Source organism: Boleophthalmus pectinirostris, unplaced genomic scaffold, assembly GCF_026225935.1.
Source record: "Boleophthalmus pectinirostris isolate CB_2022bp ecotype Guang Dong unplaced genomic scaffold, ASM2622593v1 HiC_scaffold_21, whole genome shotgun sequence".
NCBI classification, from domain to species: domain Eukaryota; kingdom Metazoa; phylum Chordata; class Actinopteri; order Gobiiformes; family Gobiidae; genus Boleophthalmus; species Boleophthalmus pectinirostris.
This window is the reverse complement of record NW_026571175.1, coordinates 20,125,683-20,148,045: the sequence shown is the minus strand read 5'-3', so window position 1 is coordinate 20,148,045 and position 22,363 is coordinate 20,125,683. Positions and strand designations below refer to the sequence as shown.

Below are 22,363 nucleotides of genomic sequence, written 5' to 3'. Positions count from 1 at the left end.
ACATTAATCCTAATAATTCATATTCACTGATAAATTATTTCCCAAACAGAAAAGTGTTTCTTTCAGCGCACAGATCCGAAAGTCCTCCACACACCATTCCCCAGTATTTAGATGATTTTTAAAACAAACGTTTACTACCAAGTTAAGGACTGCAGGGAAAAAACTGAGGTCAAGGGTCATGGTTGTCACATCACACACACGTCGACATGTCAGTACCAAAACAGGAGAGGTTCAGCCTTGCTTATGTCCAGTGCATAGCACACAGTCTCAGGAGTTTAGTCCATTTGGTAAAGAGGAGCTCCACCCCAGGGTGACGGTCCACACAATGGCATCATGTAGTTCATCAGTACTTCTCACTTTTAGGCAGGCCACACATCGCACAGTAACTACATCATTTGGTCAACATAACCTCTTTCAAGTATGAAACATGTGAAATGGCTTTGAGGTTTTCCACAATTGCACTATATTTATCATTACTTCAGCGGAATGAATGATGCCTAAAATTCTTCTGATAACTAAATGTTGTTCCAAAATTAATATATAGATGGGGACACCAGACTCTTGTTAAACTGACACCAAGAATACTTGAATATGTGTCAATTTCTTGCAAGGGACTCAGCCAGTGCCATTTATAATTTACTGTCTACGGGAATGGATAAAAATGTGTTGGAATTTCACTGTGTCCTGATGGTCATGTGGCCGAAAGTGCAAACTTATGGTACTTGTATGTATGTAGTGTTTGTGTGTGTTTGGCAGCTCTTTTGTCCATTTTAATGCTCAAACTTTCGGCCGGCTTCCTGTCGAGTTTTTACTACTGCTGCTCTGGTCGTCATGGTGATCGTCCCGGTCCATCAGTGCAGTATCGGGATGCACCTCCTCATCGTCCAGAGTCACCACCACAGGGGGTCTTCTGCTGCCCCCGTCCTGCTCCTCTTCATCCTCCTCATCCTCCTCTCCTGCCTCTGTGTCCTGGCTGGCCGAGTCGGTGCAGGTGGAGGAGAGGGAGCAGAGCTTGTGGCGCAGCTCTGCTTGTGTGGGCACCTGCAGGCTGATCTCTGTGGTGAAAGACTCCACATCAGGACCTGTGGGCACATACTGCAACGCATCACAGGACTGCAGGGGTCGCTCTAACAGCCCACATTATAGTATGGGACTTCATAAAAAAGTTCTGATAATACAGCTTTTATTTACTTATGGGTACTGGTAAAAAAAAAAAAAAAGATAGGCTTTCAGATAAAGTAAGAAAACAACAATAATCACCAAATATATATCATGGTCAAGAGACTCATGTCAGCAAGAGTAGCTATTAAACACCCACTTCAAATCATATACTTACTACTGCTTCTGTTTCAGCACTTTGTTGCTGCAATTTTTTCCATTGTGGGTCAAAGTCGTTTATGAACACACGGTATGAGGTGTGGAGGCTGTGCGGGGTTGTACCTGCGACAGGTGAGGCTGCACTGTTGTCCTCTCCTCCTGAGTGCAGAAACACGTCGAGAGCCTCGTGGTCAGACATGTCCATCAGGTCCATCTGCTCCAGCATGTCCACGTTCACCTCCATGGACGACATGCTTCCTATTGGCTCTGAGGGTCCCACAGCACAACACAGTGTAAGCATTACACGACACATTGTGCTAGCAGCATAAACAATAGTGTAAACAAAGCTGTGGAAGCAGAAGCACGTGTAGCAAGTTGAGAGATGACCACCAAAACTGCCTGATCTCCAGAGTTAGTGAGTTAGTTAGTGTTCATGTCAAATTAGGAGAAGTCCTTGACACTAATGGCCTTATTATGAGCAGGGTTAAAATGTTAATATATTTTGTAGTACCTAAATGGTACTCAAAATCCAGGCACTAGACAGTCCTTTCAAAAACACTTCGAATGCAAAGTTTAAAAGGTTAGTGGGTTCAGACTGGGAAAAGAGACAAAGCACCGGGAAAGTCCAACTATTCCAACTTAAGCTAGTGTTATTACAATGTTATTAGCATGTTATCAGGGTGTTATATGTTGATAATTTATCATTCACAGAATATGGAATCACAGCCTTGCAGAATGTGCCACATGCGTCACAAGCCAGTGCACTATGAAGAGGGGAACAAAGCAGGAGGGGCAGGGCATGGGGCAGGACAAAGGGAGATGATTGGTTGGCACAGAGCGGTGAGGAGGGATGCCATTGGCTACCATACCTCAAGGAAATGAGGAGAGCAGAGAAGGGCAGCATAAAAAGGGTAGAATAGCAGTAGAGAGAAAAGAAAAAACACAGAAAAGACAATATGGGAGAGTTACTTCCCATCAACACAACACAAACATGTCAGAACTTTTAACATTTTTTTCATAGGTTCTTGAAACATGTCATTTGGCGAGGGAGGAGTAACACTGTTGTAAAAGTAGAGTGAGTACAATCATATCAGAACTTTTTAGAGCTGAGATAAATTAAGTATTTATTTAGTTATTAACTAAAGCCATCTACTGCTTCTGAGAGTTTACACTTTGTAATTGGTTAAATCCACCTGTCACTCATTCAGAATTTGGCCGAGGCTGATCAATAAGAGGAGAGCGTGGGGGAAAGTGTGTGTGTTTGAGCCTAGAACTGCATTAAACAGAGAAGCACTGAATCACAATTTGACAATCACACTAAAGTGTCACAAGATCAGACCCAGATTCAATTTTTATCTCCATATTGCCCAGCCCTATTAATTAAATAAAAGTATCTTATGCAGACAAAATTAATGTTATATTTTGACAGAATAGAAAAAGAAATAAATAGAAATTCGCTTTTTCATAACAAACCTCAGTAGTAGCAGCACCAACACTCATTTAAACTGCTAATGACTTCTCAGTGAGCAGGACAGTGAACAGAACTAACCATTCACCTCTGAATTAAAGGTCCTACATTACACAAAATTGACTATTGTGAGAATTAAGCCATGTTATAATGTCGATACCTACTCAAAAACATACCTGGAGTTGTGTTTTGTTTCATTTACATGTTTGAGTAGCTCTGAATTATTAGTCTGTCTACATCTCTAAAGCTTAAAATGCTTTGTTCCACCTTGTGATGTCATATAGTGATAGCTCTCAAGTTAACAGTCACCTTTTACCTTTATTTCAGTAGAGGTTGGCAATTCCAAGTCCACATGATTTTAGCGAAGGTCTATGGAGTTTAAAAACACAGTGGAGCACTTTCTGTATTATAACATAAAATCACAAGGTGGAAGTGTTTTCTGTTTGAGGAAAATATGTGCCTAAATATGCAGGGTTTGTGTGTGAAAGAAACAAAACACAACTCCAGGTCTGTTAGTGATAAGGACACATTATAACATAGATCAGAAAATCGTGTAATACGGGCTCTTTAAATGAAGTATCTCTCTACTGCATGATAAAAATAGAGCCTTGTCTTGAACGCCATAGCTGTGCCTTGTCTTTCTCCAGTTCTTCTTTAGCCTTCCATGACCTTGTCTAAAAGCTCCTGCTGTGAGGGTCCAGTGGAGGAAGAGTCAGTGAGTGTGACAGTCAGTTCAAGTCCCTCGGGGCTGGTTCTTTAAACGCACAGTGGCTTCTTCTTTGACTTTTCACTTCAATGTCTCTCCTTCTTTTTATAAACTGGTGCTTTGCCGGACAGCTCTTGTATGTTGTCAACTTTCACATCAAATCTATAATCTTTTGATGCTATGGTTTACTCTTCAACTTTTCTAGAGGACAGGCCACCACCTGCTTATATCATGGAGATGTTATTGCTTTGGAATATTCCACAGAATAGCTTTCAGTCATCATGGAGACAGGCAGGTTTTGCCACCGGGAAGAACACATGTAGATAGATAGATATAGATATATTTTTTGACCTAAAATGGAATAAATACTAGACAAATAAGCTTAATGTCATACTGTGGAACATTTTAGGAATAGCAATAACATCTCCAATGAGACAAACAGCTGACAGACCCCCCTCTAGGAAAGTTACATTGTGTATCTTTAATGAAAATCTAAATCCCACGAAAAAGAACTAACTGAACTACGCACTTTGTTTTTTAAAATGGAGATTTGCATTTGTAGTGAGAAGGCTTCAGTTTGAACGACATGATTTGAAGAGAGGAGTCTCATTGTAAACACACTTTGCATTAGACACAGGCGGATAATGAGCTGTGGATGCTGCAGACCTCCACTGGAGACTCTTAGAAACGCCACACGGACAAAATAAGTCCCTCTATAAATCTCTGGCCCTGTCTCCTCCACTAATAAGCCCTTTCCACAGGATTAAGGCAGGAGGAGAAATGAGGAGGGGAAGAAATATGGTGTGTGCAGTCTAAAGCAGATCCCTGTGGTTTGGGTCTCTCTTCTGCTCTCTCATTTGGGCCCATCCTTAGTGCACATTCTGGCCTCTACACAGCAGTAAAGCATTTCATTCCATAAGAAGACAATGATGACATTCACAATTCAAAACAGAGAAGGGCTTCATGAGTGAACTGTAGGTGGCGCTGTGGAGCTCACCTCGCCTCTCTGTGATCTGCAGGTAGCCCGTGGACAGGTACTGCTCCATATCCTGTTGAAACGCCTCTTCGAAAAACTTCTGCCTCTCTTTGAGTTTGACCTGAGTGGGCGGGACTCCACCTGGCTCCGCCCCCGGAACCCTCTGCGCGTGGTCAGCCTCCAGCTCCACTGCAAACACAACAGATATCACATGTTTAAAATAATCTGTGAGTACTGCTTTACTTTTCCACCATTTATTCTGAATATTATGTTGTCTCTCTATAAGAAAATGTGCTCTCTGTGCATTTGACCCGTCTTTCAATGTCACTGGGGCAACCTGTCAAGAGTTGTAGACTGTGCTATATTCTAAAATAACTTTTAAAGTATAGTTCTTGCTTGTTGTTGTTGGTGGAGGACTGTTTTTCGTATTTTTTAAATGTATGAAAAAAATTCGAGACAGGTTCCAGACATTTCTGTTGCATTCTCTTGAATACAAAACAACTAACAGCTTCCCTGAAAAAACGCAACAACCCAGTGCCTCATTAGTGTAGTGAACCAATTTGTAAAATGACTTTGCAGTGAGGTTTGTAAAATAACAAAAACATTTCAGCATCTACTTCCAAGAATAACTTCACCACATCTCTCACTTTAACATCCATTCTTTTCATGCTACACTCAGACCACTCCCGACCTCACTCTCCACTAAGCCCCTTCTAATCAATACTCTGCCTCTCTGTCTTCACTCCACTGTGGTCTCACACTTCAGCGTCCAGATACGTGACGAGCCTGTGGGGGCGCTCCTGAGCAGACACACACACATACACAGGTGAACACTAAGGTCCCGCTGCACATAGTCCCCCTGAGAATCAGAAAGCACCCACTCTCTCTCTCTGTGTCATCTTCTCTAGCCTGGTCAATTTATCTCCTTTATCGGATTGGCTGTCTCTTGCCCATCAGCTCATTTTACCGTCCGGACCTGGCTTTCTGCTCGCTGTGAGGAGGTGTGTGCGTGTGTTTGTGTGTGCATGCGTGTGTGCGTGTATGTTCTGCTGTTAGATGAAAGCCTGAGGGAGCAGTGTTCATGATGTTAAGCTTTGTGAGAGGAAGTGAGCAGGGAGAGAGGAGTCAGTGCTGGTGAGACAGGGGCAGAGATACAGCTGTAATGATAGGGCTACCTCCTGCCTTTTGATCTACGTGACTCTGATCATAAACTATAGTGCTACTGTATCAAGTTCTGAATATCTGAATATGGCGTCTTATTATTGAGTTACGGTCGTTTTATTCCAGATGTCCATGATTTTGCATCCTTCTTTGGAAACCTCTATGGAAATGTATCCCTGACCACAAACACAGTCTGAGTTCTACAATGTATTTACTCCTGTGATATAAAGTTACGTTTGTGGTCTGGCCTCAAGTGCCTCTTGTTCTAAGCACATAGTAATATTGTCATAATGCTAATAATCACGTCTAAACAAGTTTTTTAGGCAATATCATGTTATTTTCCACTCAAAATAATAGTATTTTCTTTAATGTTACCATGTGGACTTATACTAGTTCTGATCAAGCAAAAACACCATTTTGTCATAGTTTTCTTTTTTATCGATACTTTTTCAAATGAGTATCTAGTGTCGATACTACTTTTGACAGCCCTAATACATACATTTGTTATAAACATTTTTTCATTCAAACATGCTACATTTGCAAGTAATCTGCTAGACAATTGCACAGCACTTTTCTAACTCTTTCCACACATTGCTTCTTTCTGCTCTTAAAGGTGCACTTTGTAACTTTCCTGGTGGAGGGTCCGCTCACTTAGCCTGATTTATCAGCCAGTTTCACTTTGTGGAAACTGTCTGACCTGGCAGCAATAGAATTTGTTCGTGCGATGGCAGAATTCATTCGCTGCTATTTGGTCGTGATGTAACATCTTTCCCCTTGATAAAATTCACCAAACATTCTCTTTGTTCCAGCTTTAAATCCTTGATCTTGGGAATCGTTGCCAACACAGAATGTATGGCTTCGTCTACATCCAACTTGACCGCTTTGTTTACTGTTGTGCTGTACCACAAAAGGGACCCAGACAGGCATTTCACAGCTCTTCACTGATTGGCCAGTGTGTGGTCTACGACTTCCAGGGTTCTTGCAAACCATCTAGTGTATTTCAATTGCTGACCTAGTTGCTGGAGAGAAATTAAACTGAGCTCAGGCACTAGATGGCACCCGCCTCGCTACCGCTCACTACTTGTTTCAATGGTATTATTTTGCCTGGAATGTGTCACAATATGGTATGAGACTCAGCCATTTCCATAAAAGCATGTGACTCCATCAAGATAATTTACAGGCCAGATCTATGGAAAGGTGACCACACTCTCTGTAAGAACGCATGGATTTCAAGGTATTTTTGAGCAATTAAAACAACTTTAATTAAATGAATGCAAGATACGTTTAATGCCATACTGTGGAATACTCCAGAGAAAGTAATAATATCACCACAGAGACAAGCAGGAGGCAAACCCTTCTCCCAGAAAGTTACACAGTGCACCTTTAAGAACTGGAAGTGGAAGGTAACATTAACATCAGTGAGCAATTGTTTATAGTCCACCCTCCAAAATACAATAAGACTAAAATGATGTTGCCAGATGCTGAACTACAATAAAATCAGCTATCCACCTTCATTCACAATTTGCTTTGAGGTTTTCCAACATGAAACCACCTGGCATAACGTTTTCCTCGTGTGCTAAATGTCCCCTTTTCCTATAGCTATTCCTCTTCATCACCATTCTCCTCATCATCACACTTGTGCTGCTGTAGCTAAAAGGGCTATTTTTAGTGTTTGCACATAGTATTTAGCCTGAAGGATTAAGCGCGTACATATGGCAGCCAAGTACAACCAATTTGCCCTTTACAATACAATATAATTCTGCAAATAAAAAACAGATTCAGTGCTCTCCTGTTTCTCCTCTGGGCCAGATGATATTGAGACTGGAAATGCAAAAATACTTAAATGTTTAATGGGGAAATGCATGTGAGACAAGACACTGGATAACAGAATATGTTTATATCTTTACATTCCAAATTTCAGTGTTGTTTCTATCTGTCATGATAACAAATTTGGAAGCAGAATATATTGCCACAGAGAAATATTGTGATAAACGGAAATTAAAACTACGTTATTTCTCTGTCACAATAACAATAAAGCAGGACTACCCCAGAGAACGTTTCTTTAAATAGACAAAACAACAAATAAATAACAGAATGAAACAATAATTTGCCATAAAATGTACTTATTCAACTTGTATAGCTCAAATCTTATCGTATTACAACAAAAACAACTAAAATTTCACCACTATTGCAAGAAAATGTACACACGATAAATACTGAGCCTCAAAGTAGATTGTTCTAGGTTTGATATATACTGTAGAACAATAAGTTGGTATAGTAATTATTGTGACCTAGCTGGTGTCATCAATAAAAAATATCACTTCAAAGGTGCATTATGTAACATTTCTGGTGGAGAGTCCGTCAAATGCTTTTCTCGGCTCACAGTCAAAATGTCTGTTTTTTTTTAAATCATATTTTTTTAAATTAAGAACAATACACAATATACACTAAATTAGATATATCAGTAACTGTTGGTTCTTCTTATTTTTCGTTAGAAATGGTTAACTCGACTTCCCCCTCCCCTCCCTCCCCTAACCATCCCAGCTATATATTGATATGACAAATATATACTGTGCTAATAGAGTGAATCAAGTATCATTTTGAAACTACTTTTTCCAGATCTTTTATTAGTTGAGTCCATAGTTCAGTTGTATTAGGTGCTGCATTATTAATCCGTGCTGAAGATAGTTCCATGTAAGCAATGTCCATAAAACAATGAGTAAATGACACATCATTACCCTTCCATCTTTGAGCTATAATTTTCTTAGCTTCTGAGAGACCTGAAGAGATATTTGTGAGTCATCGTACAAAATGTGTACTGCTGGATTCAATGGTAGATTGACTTCTATTAATGCACTAAGGTAGTTCACCACTTTCCCCCAAACTTCCTGAATTGCTGGACATTCACATACATGAATAAAGGAACCTACGGTCCCCGGGAGACAAAATGAGCAGTAAGGATCAGATACTACTTCCATCCTATGCTTCACAACTGGGGATTAGGTATGCTCTATGGCAGGGATGTCAATCTCAAATTCACAGAGGGCCAAAATTAAAAACTGGGACAAAGTCGTTAGGCAAACTAAATATTTACTGAAAAATTTCAAGATCTGCATGTTTTCTCTTTTTTTGAGATATGTAATGTTAAACCATTTTCTTATAAAAATAAATGTTTAATAATAGTCTTGCATAAACACTGAATCCAGAACAAGAATAATATAAAATAATAAGAAAATTTTAAATAAATAATGTCTCTGTAGCCGGCGAGCAGGTTGTAATACACGTTTGATATGATCTCGCAGGCCAAAATGTAGTTATATCGTGAGTTTGACATGTCTGATCTATGGCAATACTTCAGAATGCCTGTTTTTTTAAAGTATTTTTGATCTATAAAACAATCCATAATTTAATAAATGCAAGGTAGAGCTGTTTAATGTCATACTGTGGAACATTCCAGGCAGAGCAATGACATATCCATAGAAACAAGCAGGTGACGGACCCTCAACTGTTAGAATTTTCATTTCACAAGTTGGCCATTTGATCATCATATTTAGAAGTAAAGAAAAGTTATACAAAAGCCTGCATTTGCTTTAGGATATTCTTGGGATCCCTCATTAAAAACATCTGCGGATGATTCATACAGTAACGCATTAAGTTAGTCACAGCACGCCGCATGATGTCAAATGAAATCACGACACTTCATTTAATTACACAAAGAAGAGAAATGACTAGAACAGGATGTTACCGCAGCAGACTCCAACAAAAGCAGCTCTTTTCATATGAACTACAAAAAACCCTTTGTTTACCATCAATCTGTAAAGGCGCTGTTAGTTATTGTTGTAATGTGTGCCCAAACCCCCTGTGAAATCTAACCCGCAGAAAACACTGTGGGATAATTTTATTCTGGCTATTAAGACTAGACAGATCAATACTGGGCCAGACATTCTCCACCAATTACATGAAGCTATTTTCAGTAGCACAGACACAGGGAGGCAAAGGAACATGTAGCTATAGAATAAAGCTATGCACCTGTGATCATATTTATAGCAAAGGACACTATAGAGCACCATTTACTCACTTTCATATCACAGTGTAGTGCTTAATCTAATTCACTTCTTGTATGTTAAGTGCGCTTTGAAGCAGTGTTAACAGCTGCAGCTGAGGAGCTAAAAGAGATAATTTTCTAAAGCCTGGTTCACGCAGGAGAAATCAGACATTGTTATAGAGTACTCTGGCAGCACAGTCAATCACACAGTGCTACGCTTCTGTATAGGGTTACATTATAGCATTGTTAGAAAGCACGCATCAACTCCAACAACCACCCGCCGTCTAGAATTAGTAGCATTGTAAAGGTATCGTCTTTAAGTTCAGGGGTACATGCTTTTTTCTGTTTATGCTAATTCTGTCCATATATGTATTTAATGTCTTCAGTCTTGACAGTCATATGGGTGAAGTATGGTACTACAGACACACATGGCAAAATAAAGGAAACTATCCCAATAGTATAATATTTTTAATATTAGGGACAGTCCAGAATTTTTAACATAGGACCTCATTTCCTAGTGTTGGAGACTTGTGGAGACACTTTTTAAAATATACCATCCAGTCTTTGTATTTGCAGAGGTCGCTGGTGCTAGGCTAGTGCATGTCAATGGCCATAGTTATCCTGCCACTAAAAACACGTCTTACCCACTCCTCAAAACACCTGAAGAAAAACAATTATTACGCCAGACTGTCAATGTGAATGTCTGTCGATAGAATAATTTTAGAAGTAAAACCAAACTTGCATTTGAAGGATTATGTCTGAGCAGCAGCAGTGAGTTGTACTTCCTGATAGAAAGCTTGGTAGCGGCGGACTGATATCACCTGGCATCTATCTTACTGGCAAAGTAAAATTCCGCTGCTGCTGAGAAAATAGTCCCTCAACATGCGACGATTCATGCGATGTAAGGTTAGTTTTATTTCAAATGGTTTACTACTATTACTATTACTGCTACTACTACTACTGCTACTACTACTACTACTACTACTACTACTACTACTACTACTACTACTACTACTACTACCACCACTACCACCACTACTGCCACTACTACTACCATCACTACCACCACTACTACCACTATTAGTACTATTACTACCACTACCACTATTACTACTATTACTACCACTACCACTACTACTACTACTACTACCACTACTACAATTACTACCACTACTACCACTACCACAACTACTACTACTACTACTACTACTACTACTACCACTACTACTACTACTACTACTACTACTACTACCACCACTCCTACTCCATCCATTTTCTTCCACTTTTCCGGGACCAGGTCACGGGGGCAGCAGTCTAAGCAGGGACTCCCAGACTTCCTTCACTACTACTACTACTACTACTACTACTACTACTACTACTACTACTCTACTACTACTACTTAAGACTTAGACAAATATATTGATCCACAAGGGAAATTATTTGGACATAGTAGCTCACACATCATAATAATATAAAAACAAAGAGCAAAAACATAAATGGTAAAATAAATTCTAAATAAGTAGCACAAAAAGATAGCAAGAGATGGGTGTCAAATAAAACACAATTATATGAATGTAAGTGTACAAGTAAAATAAAATAGAAAGATAAGCAATAACATAAAAATATATAAAATACTACTACTCCTACTATTACTACTTAAACCATTATATTCAAGTGCCCTCCATATTAAGCTGCCTGAGGCTACATCACTGAAAACAGCATTTAGGTCTTGATTGACATGTAAAGAGTTCGACAGTCCAGCACAGATTTAGCTCCCAGGTTGCGTTCAGTATCTGCCAAGAATGCAGGACTTGGATGGGGGCTTATGCGAGTTGTTCTTAGTGCTTAAGTGTGCGTGTGAACATGCCCTTGAAGCCTGTGGAGGTCAAACTACACTATTACGATGTCTTCTATCAGAAAACACACACAGCCAAACTCATTACTGTTGTTTCACACGCTTTGCATCACTCCCATCGCTCAATATCTGATATAAATCTCCATGCTTTGTGCTGTCACTTTAAATTAGTCGTCTGATGGATTTGCTTCTGTTTTCTTATGAAGATCTAATATTTCACAGAGGAGAGCGGATTCTGACAGCGCAGACAGCCTCTTCCTCCTCTTCCTCATCGTAAGCCCTGCTCACTCAGCCATGGTATTTTTAGATTCAGTCCAACTCAACGCTCCTCACGACTGCTCAGGTTTCTGCCGACATAAATATACAGGCAGAAAAGTGTACATTTTGTCACATTTTAACATGACGTGGGTTACATAATAGTACTTGGTATACAAACACAGCGGGTTCTTGGGAGACAGGAAAAAACTTAAACAATGCAATGTGGATTTGACATGCCACAATGTTTAGGTGGAATAATATATCATGTCTTCTGCGGGCTTTGTACATAAACTAAACATGTCAAAACAGTCAATGCTTACTCACTGAAAACTCCACAGCGCTCTCCACAGCAGACCATAACTGTCAGCTTATTAGTATTTATAGTGAAAAGTCTAACACGACTGTACTTCAACAGAACACGCGTCTAAAGAGCATATATTGCACTATTTTCTGATCTATGTTATAATGATGTTTCTTCATCACAAACATAACTGGAGTTGTGTTTTGTTTCATTCACACATTTTTAAACACACAAACCCTGCATATTTAGGCTGTGTTTTTCTCGGAAACACAAAACAGTTTGTGATGGCATGTGGTAATACTTGCTCCACTGTGTTTTTAATCTTCATACACCTTCATTAGAATCATTTGGACAATTTCAGCTCTTTAAATGGCAATCTCTACTGTACTACAGTTAACTTGAGAACTATCACAACATAACATCACAAGGTGGAACAGAGCCTTTTGAGCTTTGAAGATGCAGATAGACTAATAAACCAGGATTACTCAAACTTGTGTGAATGAAACAAAACACAGGTATGTTTTTGAGCAGGTAACAGCATTATAACATGGCTTAAAGCTCACAATAATCTATTTTTCGTAATATAGGACAAGTTTACACAATGTTGTAATTATTATTTACTTCGCTTGGTGGGATAGTAAGATTTCTCATTGTGTTACATCAATAAAGTGTTAGTTTCTGAAGAAAATAATAAAAATCCCTCTATATCTATGTTAACAAAATACCATCCAAAATAAAGAGACAATTTACAATCCAGGAACATTGCTTTTTTGACAGTTTAAATATGAATTTGACAAATATATATTTGTTTAATACCTGCTGTGTAAAATGGACAGGGTTTGGCCACTGATTGCTAGATAACAGATATGGAAACAGCTCACCAAAGTTGAAATAAGATGCCATATGGACTTTACTCCTGAACCAGAACAGCTTTGTGAGGGTTAATGCTTTGGTACAGATCTGTAAAATGTTATAGACATGTGTATTTAGATCAGTTTGTGTAGGACACCAGTACTCCCACTTGTAGCTCCACTGAGTGAAACTGTAACCATCTTCCAATTTGAGTGGGCTCTAAACACACATTAACCCATTTGTTAACTACACTCGTAACCAGGCAACTAGATCCACCAGCCTACAAAAAAATAAAAAATAAATGTTTCACTTAACTTTGTTTCATCCACTTTATGCAAAACGTTTATGCAATATGAGTCAAATAGTGAATGAACACTGACAGTTCACGTCAAGACAGATTTATCTTCATATCAAACAAGCAAGCACAGATTCAGTTCTTGTTTTTAATCAATACTTAAAAAGTGTTCAAGACAGAAACACTCACTGCGGTCACAGTATAATAAATATCTGATTTTTGGAGTTTGATGATGATTTTTCTTTTTACATTTCATTTTAATATAAGTCTAAGTATAATTTCTTGGTGATCATGGTTCCTCTGCTTAGTCACATCAGAGTTTGCTGTTCACTTGTCATGTAGGTGATCTTTAAGCTCCAGAAATCAGATTATAATAGATTTAGGTGTGCATGTAAACAAGGCCAGTGGTGGATCTGTTGATGCCAGAGGGGAGCAAAGACCATATCTTCACTTATCTTTTCTCTGATGTATACAGTCCCATACATACTGTATATACATGTACAATAGCTTCAAGCCATGTTAGAGTGTTACCTGAGTCATTAGTTTATCTACATCTCCAAAGCTCAAAATGCTCTGTTCCACCTTGTGATGTCATGTAGTGGTAGTTTTTAGCTACCTTTTACCTTATGTTCAGTGGAAATGGGCAATTCCAGGGCTGAAATGACTCGGTATTACCACACATTACCCAGCCTGGGTGTTAAATGTGTGTGGCTGAAACAAAACACAACTCCAGGTATGTTTGTGAAAAGAAAATAGTAATATGGGCCCTTTAAACACAAGATCAAGACAAGATGAGCATTTGACGGAATTTATGATGTCGCAAATGGTGTGATTCACTTCTGCCATTGGAGGACTGTTTTTTTAACTGTGGCCATTCTCAGTGTCACAGCAGTTCATTATATATACTACAAAATAAATCACCCAACCACATTCATGCATCACTTATTGCATAACTCTCACATTAACTACTGCGCACTGACATAAATACTCCGTGTGCATCATAAACACATTGTAGCACATGGGGTGAGCGGATGTGATAGCTGCAGCTTGACCCTCCCCTCCACACCACTATATTCAGTGTGTTGAGTAGTGAGGGATGGAGAGATTACACGTACGAGAAGGTCACCTGAGAAGAAAGAGAGACACAGGAGCAGGGCCGAGCATGTGTGCCTTGTGTGTGGGGCCTCCCGCTGACTGATGCTCACATTACACTGTACATCACTGATAGAGAAGGTCACACGCTCCACTTTACGACTGCAGTCACACACACACACAAGGACCACCTGATTTGTACTGGTTGTAAATAACAGCACAGGAAAACTAAATCAAACCTGGACACAGAGAGAAGTATTATTTTTAGAAGAACCAATATTACACAATTGTCTGATCTATGTTATAATGTAGTTTTCTTATCAACCAGAGTTGTGTTTTGTTTCATTCTCATGTTTAACACACAAACCCTCCATATTTAGATTGAGTTCTTCTCTCAAACAGAAAACATTCTACTACCTTGTGATGTCATGTGGCAATACAGGAAGTACTACACAGTCTTTTTAAACTCCATACACCTTCACTACACTCATCCAAAAAGTTATACTGCATCTTTAAAAAGTAGTTAACATTATTAGGGAAGTACCGATCTACCTTTTTCAGTTTAAATACCAATACTATGGATTTAAGTATTCACTAATATCCACTATCAACTGATACTAGAAGTGTAACGATATCCAACTCTCACAATACGATGTCGTCACGGTATGAACCTCACGGTACGATATTTATTGTGATATCATGGGGAAGCTCAAGATATGGGGAGGCTCACAATGTAACAATATCCAAATCTCTCGGTACGATATTTTCACAATATACATCTCACGGTACGATATTTAGTGTGATATTTTGTGGTAATAAAACTGTGAATGTGCTACTTTTCCTCTTAAAGTGCCTTGACAAGACTTGATCCAAAGAACTAAGACTTAAAAGTGCTTAGAACTGTTATTTCTATTATCTATTATAGTCTACACTGAAATGGAGCAAAGGATCATGCTCTATGTAGTTCCCTCTGTCTTTTTTTGCCTAATGTTGAACCATAACTCTTAATTTAAGCAAAGAGACTTTTAATTCGATATATTGTGAAGGCCCATGATATTATTGTGAGAACTTTGATGATACGATATCACCATATTTCGGTTAATGTTACATCCCTAACCAATACCAGTGCAGAGAAAACCAAAATTGATCCAAATGTGTTATGCAACTGTTATGTATCCCACAAATAACAACAGAACAACTCTGTATAAAAGCTCAAACAATGAGTCTTTCCAGGCCAATTACGACCAGTAAAGAGTCTTACTGCATTTGGCTCAACAGGATATCAGCTGATCGCTGATAGCTAAGGTCAATTAAATACAATCAATCAATTAACCTGCCCCGGGACTACAGGTGGAAATTATCCTTGCTGCATCCTGCTACAATGCATCTCTCTTGTTAAGATTAATGTATATTGTGCACTGTCCCTGTCTCATTAAATAAATAAATTAGAAATAAACTAGAACTTGAAGCGATATTTCAAAGCCAATATTCGATCCGGCAATTTGTTCAGTAACAGCGCTGATATCCAAACCCTAAATCAGCAAAAACATCTCTAAATATATCGACATTACAAAGTTTACATATTCATACTTTGGCATCACCTTTCTTCGTTCTCTCTGAGGTCACCACGGCAACCCATTTGCATCGTACACGCTGCGGCTCATCTATTCATTTACATATTGATTTGACGAAGGTTGTACACCAGATGCCCAACTATATTTCCATTACTACCTCTAACTATTTTATGCTCCAAATAAATGTATCCATTCAGATCAGCTTGAAGCCAACTCTGCCTTATAAATTAAACAGCTTTTAAAGTAGCAATAAACCCTAAATACTACAACAGCTATATAAATGGTTGTGAATGAGCAAAGGAGATAAGAAGTTATGGCTTATGTATAAATAACCTTGATATAATAAAATGGTAAATTGAGAGCCAGTGTTGCCTTAAGTGCGTTGTGTATCCTGGAGTGTGTGTGTCTAACCACTGTGAGAGAATAACCTAAAGTGGAGGGTCATAATCATATTTTTAGCTAGCTGTGTGCTTCCCCTTGCCAACTGACATTTAGCTCAAAACATTTCCGTGACTCTGGGGCACCTGGCCTTTGTAAAGCGTGTATTCAAGTGTACATCGCAAACGCACGGGAGACAGAATCGGGTTCACACTATAACATCTGAAAGGAAATGTCAAATAAGAATATGCATGCAGGTCAGAGGGGAGACGGTTTCGTATGGGGGTTTAGCTGTGATGCGTCTTGGGGTGTAGTTTGACAAGAGCAGAGCATCCAGTGTCAAAAGTAATGCATGAAGAAAACGTCTCTTAGCGTCTGTGTATCTTGTCCAACGTCCCATTTCACACAATCTGTTCAGCGGCACTTTCCACACATTTGCCAACAGCTGCCCACAGGAACAAGCTTCAGTTTTGCATAGTTTGACTGACATCCTCTGCCTGGTAACTTGGAATATTATCAAGATCTAGATTAAGTGGGACAAGTAAAAAGTCAAGAAAGAAGTGTTTTAATGTCTGGAGGACATTTTCTATTTCACAGAGAGCATAGTTGCTGTCTCTAAGGTTATGTTTTGAACTGCTTTATTTGTTATAAAATAAGGTATGTCTGATTTCTGGAGTTATCAGATTCTTTTAAGGGCCCATATCACGCTATTTTCTGATCTATTTTATAATGTTTCCTCATCACAAACATACGTGGAGTTGTGTCTTGTTTCATTCCCAGATGTTTAACACACAAACCCTGCATACCTACCTACAAAGGTAGAACAGGAAGTGCTCCACTGTGTTTTTAAACTCCATGCACTTTCACTAGAATGATTTAGATCATTTCAGCCCTGACATTACCAGTCTCTACAGATCTTTTTGGGCCTTGGAGATGTAGACAGACTAATAATAACAGGGTTACTCAAACTGTGAATGAAACAAAACACAAGATTTGTTTTAAAATGTGTCTAAATACAGGAATTACTTAGATGATCTTGATGAGCAGATTTCTGTTGCATGTTACATAGCCAGGCTGGCGCCACCTAGTGCCTCTGCTCAATTTCATTTCTCTCCAGCAACTAGGTCAGGAATCAAAATACACTAGACGGTTTGCAAGAACCTTGGAAGTTGGCAACAACGTACCGGCCAATCAGCAAAGAGCTGTGAAGTCATGGCTGTCAAACTCAAGCTCCTCTTTGGGTCCCTTTTGTGGTACAGCACAACAGTAAATAAAGCGGTCAAGATGGATGTAGATGATGCCATACATTCTGTGTTGGCAATGATTCCCGAGATCGAGGATTTAAAGCTGGAACAAAGAGAATGTTTGGTGAATTTTATCAAGGGGAAAGATGTTATTGCCCTTCTTCCAACAGGATTTGGAGCATTACATACGTCACGACCAAATAGCAGCGATAGGTTAAATTAAAAAAATACCCGGCTACAATTGAGTGAACAAATTCTAACGCTGCGAGGTCAGAATCAGGCTAGATGTTACATGTAAACACACCAAAAATCCGTTCTAATTATTGGGTGATCTGCTTAGTGTAGTTATCTGATTTAGCTGTAAATATACCCACAGAGAGTTCAACTAATAGGAAAGATTATAACCACAAAGGAATGAATTTGGTTTAGATCCCAGATTTGTTTTATTTTACATTGCAAGTTGGACCAAACATTTCTATTCTGGCCAAAGGGGGAAATCAGTCAGTCAGTTATCAGTAAGTTTCATCTGTCACTTTTTAACTAGAAGATAATCTGTTCAACTTTATACATAAACTTCAGGAAAAGGTTTGGGTCAGTGTCTGTGCCTTTGTCGAGATGTGTGTACTCATTCTGTTTTTAGTCTTCATAACAAACCACCAATTTAAAATATCTGATTTAATATTGAAGGACTCATTCATCATTTAGCTTTAGACAAACAGAGACACATGAGAATGATTGAACCATTAAAGCCTGTGTGATAGATGGAGCGTGAGGAGGTGAGAAAATGATCCAAGGAGGTTAATTGTTTGCTTTGAAGGGAGCGCTCCTCAGGTCCAATCCAAGAGCACTGCCCAAACCACTGTGTGTTAGTCACTCATCTGTTCAACTACACACAGGAGAAGACAGATACATATTAGGGATCCAGCTTTTTCAGTTTTGATACCAAATTCGATACTGTAGCTTTACGTATTTGTAGCTCAAACGATACCAGTGCAGAGACTGAAAACAGCATTTATTTTATCTTAAATTATAAATTATCTTATATTATCTTAATTTCTAAAAATAGAATAAGACAAAACTGATCCAAATGTGTTATGTAATCTATCTACTGTATCTCTCAAGTAACTGCAGAACCACTTAGTGTAAATTCAATTATGAGACTTTTAAACTATGACTAGTAAATTGTATTACATCAATTTATATGAACGATTAAGATGAGTTAGCTGAACCAATATTTGATAGCCGATATCTGATCCTGCAAATACACATCCAGTCTTCAAAACCTGATTCAAAAAGAAGATATTTGGACGTATGCTTTAAATCTCTAGGATAAAATATTACTAGTTTAGGCTCCTTACATTCACGCAGGTTTTGATGTATTATGTAGGAATCCTCTCTTTTCTGCTCTCAGCACAAAACCCCCTTACATCATCACACCGGTGCACAACCTCAGCCCCAAATAGATTCTCCTTCTACAAAACACAGGCGTGGAAAACAGATGAGGCAGACAGAGAGACACGCTGTGGAGCTAAACAGGAAAAAACTCAACAATGGAACAATCATACCTTCAAGTTGTGAGTCACTGTACCTCACCTCTACTGTTCAGGAGCCAGAGTTTCCTATTGATAACTTTGTACTTTGCTATGAAATATTCAAAAGGTAGATACAAAATGTTGAACCTGATCATTTCTATTCAAGCGCTGTACCAAAACAAAAAGCAGCATTTATCAATATGAATTTTACTGCACCAAATCTGTATTAAATATTATAGGGTTTAGGAATATTGTGAAATCCAGCAATTTGAAGCACATCAGCAAACTGTAAGATTGTAAGGGTTTGAGTACAGAAGGTAAACACGCTTAAACATGCCAATATAATAGAAAAACAAGGGCTGAAATAGCATTAAATCAGAAGTATTGAATTCTCCTCTTGTCTCATTTCCTGGTATTATTATCTAAAAACTGTGACAAGGTTTTGTTTCCTGTACTGGCTTGAGTTCTGGATAGTGTTTTGAGTTTTTTATGACACTGGAGCGATATTTATTTCACAAGTACACTTCAAGTTTAACAGTTTAGTTCAAAACAATCTCACAGTCGCACAGCATAAAATCCCAGAGTGCCTCCAGTGAAGTGCATGCACATTATGTCCGTGAAATCACAACATTTTCTTGTAAAGAGTCACACAGAGCTAGGAAACCTTTTAACTAAAGTTCAGATGCACAGATCTCTTCCTACAACAATTGTTTGAATCAAAGATACAATGTTTTAAGAAATTTTTAAGTGAACCTTAGATCATTATTGATTATCATTATGAACATACATGCACTATACTATAACTTCAAACTTAATTTTGATATAAAAGGCTAGGATGGAAAGGTGGGACCAAGTCTTTGTATTGCGAGTCTCAAGTAAGTCTCAAGTCTGAGTCAAGTCCCATGTCAAATACAAGTAAGTCCAAGTCGAGTATTGAGTCATTGGTCCATAAGTCCACGTCAAGTCCAAGTCATCTGCTTTGAGCTTCAAGTCATTTCAAGTCTTTAAACCAAAGTACCAAATATAGCTTAGATTTTTGCAATTTATATGATTTTTAAGATAAATTGTACTTAAACAGATCACAGTATATTTATTTATGAGTATTTATAGAGTATATAAGAGTTGTAGAAATTAATTTAGTTAATTTTTCCTTTTTAAATGTCTTGACAAGATCTTAGTGTGAATCATTATAGTCAGAATAGAAAGAATTCAGATTTAAAAGTGCTTCTCAAGTCTTCTCAAGTGACAGGCCTCAAGCCCGAGTCAAGTCCTAAGTCACTGACCTTCAAGTTCAAGTCAAGTCCCAAGTCTTAGTCCATTTTATCAAGTCAAGTCTCACAGATGTCATTTTCTACGTAAAATAAGAGCAGTTCAGCAGGGTACTATGATGCAGTTTTGTGCTAGTTCTGCTCGATCAGGACCATGTAAAAAGTATTCATGTGTGTATATATTCACATGCAGAGAAGGTTTCAGCAATGGTCAAATTTCATCAAATTTTTTCAGCACTGAATCAAATGAGCATCTAGTTTCACGACTAGGTTTAGTATTGAGATGGTATACATTTTTTACAACCCTTTACTCCATTTTACATGCTTTTCCTTGCCTCACCAAGTGTATAACAGTCTGCCTTTGATCAATATTTCATGTGTTTGAGTGAGAGCTGGTGAGTGCTTAGATGAATGCTAGATTAGCATGGAGTACATGTAAGGTGTTTGACTGAACAGGTGGAAGTACTCCAGACAGGTGTAGAGACATATGTGCAATACAACTCTTCTATTATTTACTCATGTGTTTAAGGGGGAAAAGGTTGACAGAGGCACATTAAAAGAAGCTTATCGGTAACATACTTATATAATATAAACATAATAAAAACTATTACCAACAATACACTTTTATATATTTTTAATTAAGTACTATTTTATTACAGTACATTATCAAGTGCTATTTTGAGGGTTTGTTTCCCCAATAAACTTTACGTAACTGCTGCCAGGCTGTTTCTGTTGTTTATAATTACAGCGTTATCAAATAAACATTTATTTCCAAGATAAGCCAATGGCACAATGGTGACTTTATCTCTAAGTTTTGCTGGAAGTTTTAATAAAGATGACGTTATTTTTAGTACATAGCTTGATAAAGGCCAATAGTGAGTGAGATATGTATAGATAGCATGCCTAGAGATGCGCTTCTTTATTTAGCGTCCTGGTTTCCTACTTGCACGGCTCAGTGACCGGGGAGGTTTTCAGCGAGCGGCAGCAGCACAAATGGAACAGAATGTGGGTTAAAAGGAAATGGAGTGAGATAATGGGACAATTGTATAGATGTATGTCATTGCATCATGGTTTAATCTACAAAGGGTAAAAAAATAAAGCTCTTATGTGGTGGTATGTTTCTGGAAGTGTGGTCCAAACTAAAGTGCAGTGCGAGCATCAAACTGGATATACAAGCTAGACTTATATAATAGTTTGGTGTGTCAAATTCATGCTTTGTGCTTTCAAACTGTAGATTCATCCAAATAACATGCATCTCTATTGCGATTGGTACTATTTTCAAAGAATCTGATGCCCATTTCACGCCTGAATAAAAGTATATATAGGACTGTCAGGGAGTTCTTCTATGAATATTACACTATTTTCTCATCTATGTTCTAATGTTTCCGCATCACAAACATACAGTGTTTAGAGTTGGGTTTTGTTTCATTGACACATTCTGTTTAACACACAAACCATGCATAGTTAGGTTAGAGTTCTTTCTCAAACAGAAAAATACTCTCGTTTCCACCATGTGATGTCATTTGGTAATACAAGAGGAAGTACTTCACTGTGTTTTCAAACTCCATACACCTTCACTAGAATTATTTGGATAATTTCAGTCCTGGAATTACCCAATTCTACTGAAGAAAAGGTAAAAGGTCGCTGTTAAAACTACCTCTTCATGACATCACAAGGTGGACCAGAGCATCTTGAGCTTTGGAGATGTCGACAGACTAATAATAAAAGGCTATTCAAGCATTCTAGCATGGCTTAAAGCTCCTATGTAGTTTTGTGGAATATAGGACCTTTACTTTTAATGGTGTGACAAATTTACAAAACTAAGGTATTTCTAAGGCATCTTTTGCCCTTTCCCATATGAATATATTTTGTTATGTAATAGAACTTGAGGGCTAAATCTTCCCTGCATCTAGTCACTGAATATTAAAGTGGTATTTTGTTCAGCTGTAGCTATCAGCAGCATCTCTTTATTGTGCTCTGGTTCAGTGTAGTGTCACTTCAGATTTTCTCTCACATTTCTGCTCAGCCTCTTTTGTCAGTG

At 38.3% G+C, this 22,363-nt stretch overlaps 1 protein-coding gene across 2 annotated transcripts in view; it reads right to left on the bottom strand.

Moving 5' to 3' along the window:
* Positions 1-87: 87 nt before the first annotated feature.
* Positions 88-22,363, bottom strand: part of dtnbp1b (dystrobrevin binding protein 1b) — a 39,273-nt gene continuing 16,997 nt past the window's right edge. For both annotated transcript variants that reach the window (XM_055157464.1, XM_055157465.1), the window contains exons 3-5: positions 4,489-4,656; positions 1,441-1,584; positions 88-1,082 (exon numbers count right to left, since the gene is read on the bottom strand). In XM_055157464.1, coding sequence (XP_055013439.1) covers positions 778-1,082; positions 1,441-1,584; positions 4,489-4,656 — 617 coding nt within the window. In that variant the 3' untranslated portion in view covers positions 88-777. The remainder of the gene's footprint in view (positions 1,083-1,440; positions 1,585-4,488; positions 4,657-22,363) is intronic.